Raw genomic sequence first — 13,706 nt, 5'->3', positions numbered from 1 at the left:
CAAGCAGAAGAATTCAGAGATGTAGCATCAACAAAAGTATTGTTCACACTCAGCTGTTACAAGCAACAGAAATAGGCTAATGTCATGATTGAGCCTACCTTGTCTTCCTTCAGCCACTTCTCCAGAAGCTGTTTGCGGCCCTGCTGCAGGACGGGCCGACAGAGCTCCAGAGATTCAAACTTGTTCAGCTGTCCCTGGTCCAGCAATATTCCAAAGTACTGCAGCAGGGGAGAGGCCTGCCCAGGCTGACCCGGTACACTCTGGAACTTCCTAATTGTATCACTGGTACGTAGAATTCCCTGAACAGGCACAAGAGAGAGATGCAATGTTTAATTAGTGAAGACTGAATAGCATCAGTAAAAAAAAAACAGGTTTTAAGGATAAACTGAAGCATCTACTGTTAAACCTTCAGGATAGAGACCATCAAACAATGACTTTCTAGCAAGAAGTCAGTGGCCACAGAAAGTCCAGTCTGGTTAGAAATGGATAGCAGTTACTCCTTTATGGGATACAGGGGAATGTATTAGTCAGAACCACTACCAAACTGCAGAGAATTAACACTGCATTTATGTCTTGAATGTCAAGCTCTGAAATGCAAGTGAGCTAAGCAATGCACTAAGCTTAGGCAAATTTCCATGATTTCTCAGCTTTACCTTTGGAGTTACTTACCTTTGGTGCAGATGCAGCTACTTTAGCAGCATCTGCATAGTTTCCTTGAGCAAACAGTGTGTTAAACTTTCTGGCAAATAACTCCTCTGCTCCAGCTAGGTTACTACGTATAGCCATCCGCAGTCCCAAGTCAGGATTCTGGAGCACATTGGTAGCATAGTTCACTATGTTGTCTTCCTCAACACATACAGAAAGCACCTGGAAAGGACAAGAGGCATATTGAGGAGTACTGTCCTTTCCACAACTACTATGAAATACAACAACAAAATGGCTACACAGCTCATCAGTGAAGGAGTAGATTACTAAAAAACCCAGTTCTTCTTCAAGTTAGTTCTGTACTAGCAGAGATAAAGAACTGATTAATCAAATAGTCACTTGCTCCCTTCCTTGACATTTGTTGCATCAAGTCACTCATGAGGTTTGTTACATTCTGTTTGAACTTTAGAAGGCTCAGAAACATAACAGTGGATTTGTTACCTGTCCTTTTTTGTTCACACCAATAATGCCTGAGGTAGGTTCGTGAGGAGCTGTGACAAAGATAGTATCAGCACTAATACGGTTCATGTAGATGCACACTCCAGACTCCAGATCATACATGTGGATATATCCATACTTCGTGATCAGATAAGTAACACCATGCTTAATTCCAATCTGCCAAAAGACAGGTCTTTATCAGTCAAAACTAGTAAGATTGTAAAACTTAAGACAACTGCCTGTAGCCTAGTCACAAGAAAGTACTGCAGTGACATGCCTTTGTGCTGACACTAAGAACAAATACAGCTTCAGGCTTCTTCCTTTCAGACTCAAAAGCAATGAACAGCTTTGCTGGCCATTTGCAGGCATAGCTCTGGTGAACAGAGAGGTTGAAGGGAAATTAAAATTAATCTGCAGCAAAGAACATACTCCTCATCCTAATAAGCCAAGCTGAGGAAAAAAGTGTGGGCATAATTAGCATTCTAGTCTAGATATGTCAGTACAAGTTTCTGTTCAGAAATACTAATGAGATAATCCCATTCTCTTCCAACAAAGCCTACCCAAAGCACCAGCAGAATCTAAACCCATCTACTGAGTATTCCAGTTTATTTGTCAAGTCACTGAAACTGGGCAGGCTTTCAAACCAAAATGGTCTTCAGCCATAGAAGTACTCTCCCCTTGGAACAAATCTTTGGATGTTTTGCTTAATTAAGCCTTAAGATGAAGTATAGAGCCACATGAGTCCTGCCCTGCATGCACCTTAGTTATGGGCATCTCTTGGTCTATTTATGAAGCTGGTCTATTAGGTCTGTCAGCAGTCTTATGCTCCGAGATAGTCTGATTTTATGACACAATTTCTAGTTCTAGAGACATGCTAAGTGAAATTTGGTCTGTGACAGCAACCAGCTCTGTTCTTTCCTAAAGAACCCCCCAATAATGCCCCAGATTGCCTTTTCTGTGCTGCTACTACAGGAGGTATGCAAATATTCTTATCCAGAACTTGAAACATTAGTAGGAAGCTGAATAGCCAAAGTGATGCTGGATACATTCTCCCTGAAGACACTGTCAAGGGTTTTTTTCTGGGTCTGTTTCATTGGTTTGGGTTCTTTTTTTGTAGAAGTTTTGTTGGGGCTTTTTGTTTATTATTTTTTAAAATAGAGGAACAGTCTATATATTTAAGTTGCTGTTTTAATGTCCATGCTACCTCCCACAAACCTATCAACACCCCTCCCAGAACTAGGAAGAATGACAGCAAAGCACTACTGAAAGCAATCTTTACAACAAATGTCAGCTCCTTGCCAGGCTATAAAGCTCATTTTTTGGGGAGTGGGGTGGTGTCAAACATTTACCTGCATTGCCACAGGAAAGTCTGTTTGTGCCTCAGGTGGGAAAAACACATCAACAGCTTTCTTAACAAAAGGCTGATTTCCAGTAGCTGGCTGACCTACTTCAATTATGTGCAGCTAGGAAGAAAAGAGTTCATGTCACAAGATTGCCTGCAAGTACAGCCACATGAAAGAAGTTCCTTTCCTCAGATATGCTACTGAAGTCATCGGCCACATTTGGCCAACACAGTCTGGGGAGCTGTGCTCCACATACTCAGAATGTGAAGTTTTCTGGAACTTGATAAATTAAAACCCTGGAGAAAAATAAAAGGACAAAACAACCATGCTTTCTATGAAAGCCAACTATTCCTATTCAAGACAACCCATTCAAGATGTTTTGAGTCAGACTTGTCAATTTATCAGTTTTGCAGGACAAGACTAGAAAGGCCAAGGCACTTACTGTGGTGTTATCTCAGTGCTGCACAGACTGCTCAGCTGCTGTAGCATGTTCAAAGCAACTGAATTCCACATTCAGTTTGATGCAAACAACCTACCTACGGCACTACAGGAACACAGCTGCAGGCCTTACCTTGCCTCCTGCAGGACTCCTCACAGCAAAACAGAAGAGGGTAGAAGGTTTGGCATTTCCCTCTATTTTGAATTCTGCAAAAGCTGCTGCATGGCCTTCTATAGGCTGGGAGACTTTTCTATCAACTGAGTACAGCTGCATTGCACCAACCACACGATTTTGCTAGAAAAAAGAAAGGTCAGCTTTCAGAGATAAGATTTCAAATGTTTGTAGCAAGACCCTTGGGACAGTAAACTAAAAGGCAGTAAATGCCTCTCATCCCCTCCTCCAACACTTGAACCAAACTAAAAGTGGGGCTATTCCTACACAAAAGATAGTTTATACTTTTTTATTTACAGAAATCAAAGTTAAACTACAGCAGCTATTAAGTGAAGTGGAGCCAGGGCTCCCGAAATTATCTTCATAACATGCTGCCAGGGAACTTACCTGTGCAGAAATTCCTATCAGCAGCAGCCATTTTTGGAGTTCATCTGTTCTGTAATTGATGATTTGGCAGCCTGCAAGACTAGCATGTCTATCAAACATCTTTTGGGGTTGTGATTCTCCCTCCATGCTCCAGTGGTACACTGCTGTCTCTGTCACCAAGGCAACTGTATTTACAGATATCCATTTCCAGAAGATCACTTCCTCTGCCATTGTGTGGGCTTTCATTTTACTTTTCATCTCAATGTTAAAGATCTGAAGTGTTTTCCCGGCTAGTATGATAAAATCCAAGAAACATCACAGATCAATTACCACAATGGCCATCCTGTAGTTTGCCCTTTTACAAGCACCCAGTTTAACCCATTGTTCCAGTGGTGTTACAGACTGGGTTAGTGTCCTGTCACATCTCACTCTCTTTTGACACTTGACTCTTAACACAATCCCCTCTCCACCCCCACCACTTGTACCATCCCAAAACCAAATAAAAAATCTCCTTACGGACACTCACACAGACATTCCAACAACTGACAAGCACAGACACTTGAATTAACTACAGCTGTAGTAAAAAGACAGTCTAAGCTACAGAGCTTGTGTAAACTCTTGTTTAGTTGGCAGCACTGGTATGCCAAGTTACAGATGTCTAGTAGATGTCATTCAGTGTAATTAACAGAATGAATGGCTCCAGTTTATGTCAATTTAGTAGCTGCTGTAGATGACCTGGACTGAGTCAAACAGCACGAGACTTGAAACAGCTTGAGACACCAAAGATCACAGCTCCCGTTTTGTTTTCTTGTTGGATGAACTGCACACTGAACTAGATGGGCTTTTTACAACAAGTACCTACTGAGGAGGACAGTCAAAAGTTCAGAAAGACTATAGGAAGGTTTGGAGCTTTAGTTCCAGTTAAGATTACTTCTTCATGATTTAGGAAACTATACTGCAGTTCTGATTTTAATAGTCCTTTCAAACAACCAGAAGCCCTACCCAGCTAAGCAGGCTTAAAACCAATGCTAATTGAACCAAACTATAAAGAATAAGAGAATACATTCCTTTCACGAATCAAAGTGATGTTTTATTTTACTGCAGATGAGACAACTCAGGTTCAGAAATTCTTTTCTGTTCACAAGACACCCACTCAGACTGCTAGAGTACTGGCTTGTAATGCCATTATTTCTATCCCCATTTCAGAAGTGTTTCCTATTAGTAACACTTGTGACTGCCAAACTGAGAGATGTTCGCTGATAGATAAAGGCTGCTGGCCATGGAGAAATCATATTCAAGAGTTACTAATCCCAAGTTAATATGTATCTCAAACTGCTCTATTACCTTTTAGCATAATTTATACATAAATTGATCATGTTAGTTTAATGCAGTGCCAAAAGACAACGCAAGACTTAAGAGCTATCACATGCAGCATTTGCTGCCTGGTTTAACTGCATTGAGAAGTGCCAGCCTGATCAACTACACCCTGGGAGAGCTTGCTAGCTTTCCTGGGACCAAGAGCTGCCTGCTGCTGAGCTCTGCACATGCACTTACTGTGTTAGATAGATGCAGTAAGCTCAGGCCTGTAAACTGATAGCCAGAAACGGCATAATTACTGTATTGGACAACAATTTGTCCAGCACTGGCCTGGTGCTGTCAAGAGATGGATTCTGCACTCAGTGCACAGCCTCACATGCAGCGAGGACACAAGGAGCTCTGGAAGGGCTCTGGTCACCATCCAATCAGCAGTCCCAATATATGCATACAGAAACTGCTCATAAGGACAGTCCTCCTGAAGAGGAAGCAGGATGTCTTTCCTAATTTTAAGAACATAGAAGAAACCAACAAATAGCTTGCTTCTTTCCTAGACTAAATTTGACTGCTGTTTCACAGCTAGAAATGGTTTCTACAAGCTTCAGAATGCAGGTTAGCCCTGGATGTTGGGAGCTGCAGAAACCACTGCTTTACAACTCCCTAAGTGTGGCAACATATATTCAAACTTCACAACCCTAAACTGCAATTAAACTACAAAAAAAATCTGTTATTTGGATTGAGAAAGCAGGACCCGCTATACAGTCACAGCGAGGGCAAGTGTGCATTTTAGTCTTATGTCTACTCAAACACTTTATTAGGCCAAGATTCGAGACGAAAAGACTTAAGGTTGTTCTGATCAAACTACCAAACTGATGACTCTGTTTAGACTACACAGGTGTAACAAATAAGCAGATTCGATTTTTGAACATCAGCACAAGAATTTACATTTCAGTTGTCTGGAGCATGACATTTCTCCATTCCATAAAGAATGGAAGCACCCTCGAATGCTGCATTCTCCACTTAACACCCACTGCTGAGTACTCCCAGTACAGAGCAGTGCAAGAGGACTGAGAACACAAGGACAATGCATAAATCTTGGTACATCAGGAGAATGCCACATGCAATCCAGAAATGAAATTGTGCATACTGTACATCAGTTAAAATCAAGAACCATTTCATTTCTTTTTCTGAGGGTGGGTTTCTACAGTTATTGCACAGTAATCCTGGGATTACGAGCAACTCCCCATCATGGCACACTGAGTCACAATACGTAACCACTTTGACTATGGAGGCCTCACTTGCTCAGCAGGGAAAAGTCTGCAGTGACAGACTGACTCAAACCATGTCTTCAGGTTATCATGGATAACATATGGGTCAGGTAGCTCTATTAACCCTCTTTTCTACCCAACCTTCTGATCACTAAATTATTTATGAAGAGATCATTAAGTTTGCAACACTTGACAACACAACTTGGCATGTTAACATGACATCATTAACTCAACCTTGTCGATTCAGAGGACAGATTTATTCACTCTGAATGGACAGAACAATACTCCTTTTGAGCAAGTCTCAACTGGCAAGAATAAAGCTATATTCTTTGAAGCTGATGATAACCCATTTAGTTAGTATATGAGTTTTAAAACTAGATTAGTTTCCTTTAAGAGGTAGATGAAGCTCTGCTAGTGTAGAGAAGGCACTTTCCTTGCCAACAGTTTGTTCAAAGGGGTCCAAGATAAAGGACAGTAAACTCTTAACAGATCGGAATTTTTTTTCATTATTACCTTTACCCATACCCAGGGTAGGGCAGGCCTTTGCAAGATGCATAACTATCTCAGCTGAATCACAGATTCAGCTGAAGTCAAATATTCACTTTAGTCCTCACCTGATGTCAGTATAACCCTGAGATCAACGAAAAGAAGTTAAATGTTTTGCACCAGTTCTGAGGGCAGTTTCTTGGACCCCCAAGTAATTTCACCGTGATTTTTCACAATAATAAACACCAAGGCAGAAATGAATAGCACACAGGACATGCTAGCAGAGGTCTCTCATAAAAATATTGCAACTTCATTTTGTCTATCAACTGTACTTCCATCACATATACACACGAACATTAAAAGCACACTCTCTTCCTTCACTTGGTACAGTCAATAGTCAAAACAGCCAAATGGTTAGAAATGAGCCAATGGAGAACATGATCACTGTAACACCAGTTGAGGATTAAGTACCCCCAGCTGGCCATGGAGTGGACTGTCAAATGGCTACCTTAAAGTTCAGTACTTTTTATGAGATTGGACCATTCTGTACTACCAAACATACAATGTCAGGACAAAGTTCACTCACCATCTGTTTAGATAAGATGCAGGAAGAAAAGTACATAGTCAGTAAGAGTTATTGAGATTAAATACCAGATGTTGGTCATTCGAGACAAGAGCCAGACATGAAATAAAAATTACTTCTTTGAGCTCAGAGTGCTATTTAAAGGCAGTAACAACACCACAGGTAGCAGTAAGCAGAGGTCTTCTAATTGCAAGACCTCATGATTGTCAAACCTGACATGTTTGTTATGTTTAGACTTTTACACTTTCTGGCCATCCTAACAACATTTTTCTCACTATCTAGCAAAACCTTCAGAGCTACAAGGAAGGACCAGGACAGCACAGAAAATATGGCTTTACACTACTGTTCATCTATACAAGTGTCCATTATGTTTACAACACCTCTTTAAAGGGAAAGTATACCAGATGCTGACCTGGTCCTCAGTGAGGATAGGAGGCTGCAGTGCCAGGTCCAAGCATCTCACACCCACTTGGAGTCAAATCATCCAAAGATTACTGAAAGATCTACTGCCAAAAATACAGCATGCAAGTTCAGGCAAGGATTCTTATCCTCATATACATTCTTCTTAGCAAGTTTACATAAAGTTTAAAAGCATTAATAAGCAGTAATACAGCTAAACAGTAATTTTCATACTGCAGTCATAAAGGGTCACTCACCTTTCAGTGCTATTACTTTAGAGGCTGGATTCATGATGGCACTTTCTGCAGAAATTGGGCGTCTGATGGGTGTTGTTGGATCACTCATGTCAATTATCACTACTTGGGCCTGCTCTCCTACTTTCTCCCTTATGCAGATGAACTTGTCAGATTCCATTGTTAGGGTGCTGAATCCAATGTTTACTGGATTAATGCCCAAATTTTGGAGCTAGAAAGACAAAAAGAGTGCTTTATTATACTTCCCATGTTGAAGGTCTAAGTCAAGCCTCTGTGTCTGAAACCTCCTCCAGAAGGAAATGCAAGACTGACAAGTTTCTCTGACTAGAGTGTACACCACTGAAGTATGATTTATCTTCTGAGTCTCTTTGTTCCACAGGCAAAGAAGTACACAATTGTCAGTATTCAGGTCCTACAGATATTCTGAAATTGTAATATTGATGCAAACCAAAAGGAGTTTTAATTTATGCATTGCTTAACCTGGTTCTAGTAACGGGATAAGTGTACACCAGCAGTAGCATCACTATTCCAGTTTCAGCAAGGCTGGTAAATTTGATGTTCAGAACTTCAGTGGCAGAACTACAGTGCTCAGCATCAGTGGGTAGTACAGAAAGAATCAATTACCCTTATGCAACCCACTCCTAGCAACAGCGTAGAAGGATGTCTACACAGCAGGTTTCAATTGGCCTACAAGTGAACTTGTTCATCTTACTTCATAGAATACTTAATTCTTACCAGTGAAAGCTAAGAAAGATGTGTTAAAAGGAGCAGTCATTCCATCTCTCCTTGCCCAAGATGTGATGCCATTAGGCTCAACAACAAAGGCAGGGATTGTAATGAAGGCCCCTTCCAGCTGTACGTCTAGCTCTAAAAACATAACTTGTGCTCAACCAGACAACAGTAAAAACAAAGTAAATGTACCTTGTTTGTTAAACGTTGTTAAATTTTACTCTAAATGTAACCTGGAGTCATTCTGAGCTGCCAAATAGACTCCCCTACTAGACTGCTATATCTCATTTTCATCGTTCTGTGTTAACTTTGTTTTCGTTCCCTCTCAATTTCAGTTAACAGGAGGAGGTGACAGTGAACAAACATCACCGTTCCATTGGTCCACAGTAAATCAGATTTACCTGTGTAGCACACCGTGGTTTGGTACGTCTGTAAAGCTGCATTTTATATAACAGTGACAAGCCTGAGCACCTGCTTTATGCCCCAAAGCGATGCTTTTCAAGCACAGGAACTGTATCAGCTTCACTGAAGCTTCTCAAAGGATTAACCTACACCGCTTTTCAGTGTGCTGCAAGTGAAAAACTACTGCCCTCAAGGAGATAGGATAGAATCCACCACCAGCATCACTGAGTCATTCTGCTCCTTTGACACTTACCACCAGGAGCTTCCTACAAGAGGTTAAATCCCTTGGGCAAGAAGTCCCATGATGGCGTCACAAACACTGTTTTAGTGTGTTTGAGCTGGCTGATCATGGCTTGTTAAAGCTTCTGTAATGCTACTCACTAAATCGTAAATTGGGTATGTAACAGAGATACCTTTAAGTGGGACTGTGCCCAAGAATGCCTCAGGAATTGTTTGTTTTCTGTTGAGCTGGCTAATGAAGAGCTATTCAGCTCAGTAACTGCTAATCTCAACAGACTCAGGTTTCAGTAATGTAATATAAGCCAAATGTACGAATGCATAAAAAGACATTTACTCATTGCCATAAGTGTTTCTTAGCAGAACTGAGAGCCATTCAGCTAACACCTCACTTCAGGGGTAAATACTTCATATACAACAGTAAACTTCAGCAGGTACCATTCATTCCAAAAAAAGAATCAAAGTCTAGGCACAACGTCATCAGATCATGTTGCACTCAGAGTTTTAAAAACAAATCTACGAGCTAGATGGCTATTACAGGTTTCTGTGTCGGTAAGGAAAGAAGTTTTCATACCAAGACAACTGGTGTACCTTTCATATGTAACACACAACATTTTAGCACTCAATAAATATGCAAGTTGTAGCTCCATCAACTTCTGTGACCCTGAACAACAGGGAAGTAAACGACAGGCTCTTAATTCCACTGTTGCTTGCGCTACACCAATATCCACACATTGTCACAAATTACACATTCACGTAGTTGACACTTAAGCACTTTGAAGTTGAGCATGTTCTGAGTCCATCTGCCAACAGAGTACAGTCCATTATAAGAGACTGATTCAGTGTCACAAGAGTAGTCAAGAGATTTGACTGCAGCACAGCTAAGTTCCTAACTTGATTTAATTAATCCAAATTCAGATGTATTTCCAGAGCACTGAAGCAGAAACACAGCTTTTTCAAGGTCTCTTCTCAATTAGTGTGCTTCAGTTTGACCTACTCTTCAAGAGACAGCCCCTGGCCACTCATTTTGCAAAGTGAGAACCTGGAGGCATTTCCTTGAAGTTCAGCTTTAAAGCCACCATTATTCACTTCAAAGTCTGGTCCCTGTTAAGAAAACATTTTGGGTCTCTTCACTAAGACAAGCGTGATTCTGCCTCTTGCTCTGGTATTAAAAACCCCTGATTTAAACTACTATAAAATCTAGCAAAGGCTTCAGAAAGGGTTATGTTAAATTCTGCTCCAGTATCACTGCCACCATTATTATCAGGGAAACCCATCACATCTTTTAAAGGCTAAATGCCAGTACTCCCTAAAGGATGGTCATGTGAATACTGCAAGCCTCAGTCAATGATGACAGCACTTCACAGTTTAGCAGACTGAAAACATTGAAGACTGTTCCTACCATTAGGGCAGTGGTACGTATCCCCCTGAGATATGTGAGGCACTGTAAGAGGCATATTCTTTACTGACTGTGCAGAAGAATATGAGCAGAATCTTTCTATCATCAAATAAAAGACATCAGCCAGCATCACTTTTACCTTGGATGGGACAAATATTCCACGATGATCTGAACAATTGTGCTAAAGCACCTTTCCCCCTTTCTCAAGCAGAAAATTAGATGAAACTTTATTACAGGAGGTAGGAAGCCTCTTGGCTTGTATCTTAAGAGATACACTTGGCTATGTATCTTAAAAGGCCTCAGGTGAAGATGCTATGGGTCATTACTGAGGTTTATATGTATTAACTGGCAATTTTTCAGTTTGTTTTCATAAAGGAGTGAACAACAGGCCTCTCAACTACAACTGAATTTTTGTTTTTTATCATGCTTCTTAGGCAAGCAGTACCCTCTCAAACTAAGGTTGTTTTCTTCCGAAAAGAAAGATTCAGCATTACACAGTCACTCCAGAGGTATTTACTATGATGTCCACGATTCCATTTACCATGACTTCACCCACATTTTACTTTCGGGTAATCCAGTTAAGCCCTACCAAACACCCCCGTGTAGGTTACAGCCAGCCTTGCTGTAGGAGAAAGGGTAACATTCTGTTCTACAAGTAACAGCCTCACGCCTCTCCTGCCCCGTCACCCATTAGCTACACACATAGCGTAGAACCATTTTCACTATCAGGCTGAAGGAACCAGGTAAACAGAGATTTTTGCTTCATAAGATATCCAGTACTACTTTAGAGTGGATTAGATACCATAAGATCTTTAAGCATTTTATAGATAATGAGAACTTACTAACATGGTAAAGATTAAACCAAGATGCATTATTTGTTTCTCAACATGAATGAAGATACAAAGATATTCAGGATGAAAGTCCATTATTGATCTGATATTTAGTCTTTACACCTTCTTTACCAGCATTGTACCACTTGCTAAGAAATGAAGTCAAGATGTCCTCTTGACAGGAGCTCTACTAAACACTGAGATTTTTAATGCATTTCCCTTACTGTGGAGTGCAGTGATGCAGACTGAGCCAGCACAAACCACCTCACATACTGGTACCTCTAGTCTTCAAACTAAGTCTCTTTTTCTAACGGGAAATAATGAAGCCTTACTGTCTAATACTGACACTCCACTAATTGGGACCTACCATCAGTTAAATGCTGGAGTCAGACCTCTGTGAATTTTGCATCTCTCAAAAGTTTAGGAAGTATCCCAGTTCAGCTTTATGCCACATAATTCTAGTATAAATGCTTGTTAGAGGTCACCAACTATTGTTTCTAAGGCCATTAGAAAAGAGTAAGGCTTGGACAGAGGCTGTATGTACCCAAATAAAAAATGCCTGCTAAAAGCTCTGTAAGCACACATCTTTTTAAACATAATAGAAACCCAGAAGGCAGTAATAGTTTCCCATAACTCTTACCCATGTGACTACATAAAGCTCTAATCATCCCCAGTAAGGATGTGCATGTAACTGTTGGGCACTCCTGCTCAACTGCTCACCCTCACCTCATCTCCTGCAATAGTTCCCATTTTGACAGCTGAGGGACACCAAGGAAGTATGTAAGACCCAAAACATGCAGGACTACTGGTCTGAGCTGCAGCTGCAATTAGGCTTCCACTCCAAGTGACAGTTACTGCCTACACAAAAATCTATTTCTCCATGTCTGTGATGAGCACTGGATCACCTACTGAGCGAGTTATCACTACCATGTGCAGGGCACTTCTGAATCCAATGAGCAAATCTGGGCTCCTCATCACTGAATAGCTTCATCAAGACCTAATATTTAGCCCTACCTTTTGAATACAAATCTACAAAGTCACTTACAGCTTGCAAATATCCTGAAGTGCTTCTTAAGTCCACATGTCCAGCCAAAGCAAACTTATGAAAGCCATCCAGCTCAGCCGTGCCTACTGCACAACATAGTAATTCTTATTAAGACAAGTCAGGCTATCCAAACAGAAACTGATTTTGTCTTGAAAATTATGGAAGTCAATCTACATCCTTTATGCTTAAAACAAAGATAGCTTAGCTTGTCAGTCCTGCACCAAGATGTGCAGCACGAGAGCACGTCATGCACACAGGTTTTCTCACAGTATTTGTCTGTGCTCAAGAGCCTGCATCAGTTACTGAACAGAAAGCAGAACTACGTGTCTGTGCATTGAAGGGATGATGACTCCAATCTTGGAACCTGAGATCTCGCTTAAGCAACTGTTTTCCCCATAGACAAGCAAAGGTTTTTGCTAGTGAGAACTGAAAAAAGCTCAGAGAGGCACAGTGAAAAGCTTTCAAGACAACAGCAATGACTAAGTGAAGGAAAAGTTTAATTTTAGATCAGGAACACTTTGTACACTGGATTCCAGTGGTATTGCTCCCAGTCTATCTACCAGTATATTTGGTCTTTTACTGCACTTTCATTGTAAACTACAATTCCCTTGGAAGAGTTCAGTCTGGTAAATAATTTATAATTCATTGCTCCAACAGAAACACTGGGGTTAAGAACCTGATTAAATCACATTAGCTTAAGTAGTATGCACGAGTAATTCACTGCAACAGGACTTGGCATCGTTTGCACTGCTGCAGCTGGGCAGTCACCAGACAGATAAAAACTAAGTCCTTGTCTTATTCCTCTCCCTTGCGATGGAACTTAAACTCCAACATCCTCTGGGAAAAAATGAGCAAGATGGAAGCTCTTTATGAATTTGTTAAGACTCACAGTGACAGAGTTCATATCTAAAAATAACTGTTCAACTGCATTAAATGGCGCTAAACAAACAGACTTTGAGTTCCTTCTACCACATCAAGATGTGGATATCTTTTCTTCACTGCAACTATTCTCCATCCTTCAGCTCAGGACCTGAAAACACAAGCTGTAATAACTTCAAATTTAACGTGCCCTGTGACTGGCAGGCTTGGAGCTACTACAGATGATCACCATAAGACAAAATGAGCTGCACAATCAATGTAAACAAACAGTCTGCTTGATCCCTAGCACTCCTCCAATTCTACATGGACAAGATCCCTGTTTCACTTCACACTACCATTTATCTACTTCCAGCAAGAGAGAGTGGGAGAGAAGAGTTCAGTATTTAGCACTGTAACTTATGTTTAGCTTCTCTGGAGAG

At 40.8% G+C, this 13,706-nt stretch overlaps 1 protein-coding gene across 3 annotated transcripts in view; it reads right to left on the bottom strand.

Moving 5' to 3' along the window:
* The window catches only part of CLTCL1 (clathrin heavy chain like 1), a 34,466-nt gene that overhangs the window by 17,744 nt on the left and 3,016 nt on the right, over window positions 1–13,706 (bottom strand). For all 3 annotated transcript variants that reach the window (XM_063415826.1, XM_063415828.1, XM_063415827.1), the window contains exons 2-8: window positions 7,770–7,977; window positions 3,484–3,752; window positions 3,058–3,219; window positions 2,493–2,606; window positions 1,147–1,320; window positions 670–867; window positions 99–299 (exon numbers count right to left, since the gene is read on the bottom strand). In XM_063415826.1, the coding sequence (XP_063271896.1) occupies window positions 99–299; window positions 670–867; window positions 1,147–1,320; window positions 2,493–2,606; window positions 3,058–3,219; window positions 3,484–3,752; window positions 7,770–7,977 (1,326 nt within the window). The remainder of the gene's footprint in view (window positions 1–98; window positions 300–669; window positions 868–1,146; window positions 1,321–2,492; window positions 2,607–3,057; window positions 3,220–3,483; window positions 3,753–7,769; window positions 7,978–13,706) is intronic.

This window comes from Prinia subflava, chromosome 19 (assembly GCF_021018805.1).
Source record: "Prinia subflava isolate CZ2003 ecotype Zambia chromosome 19, Cam_Psub_1.2, whole genome shotgun sequence".
NCBI lineage: Eukaryota > Metazoa > Chordata > Aves > Passeriformes > Cisticolidae > Prinia > Prinia subflava.
Note: the sequence above shows the minus strand (reverse complement) of the source record. Positions and strands in the feature narration are given on the sequence as shown.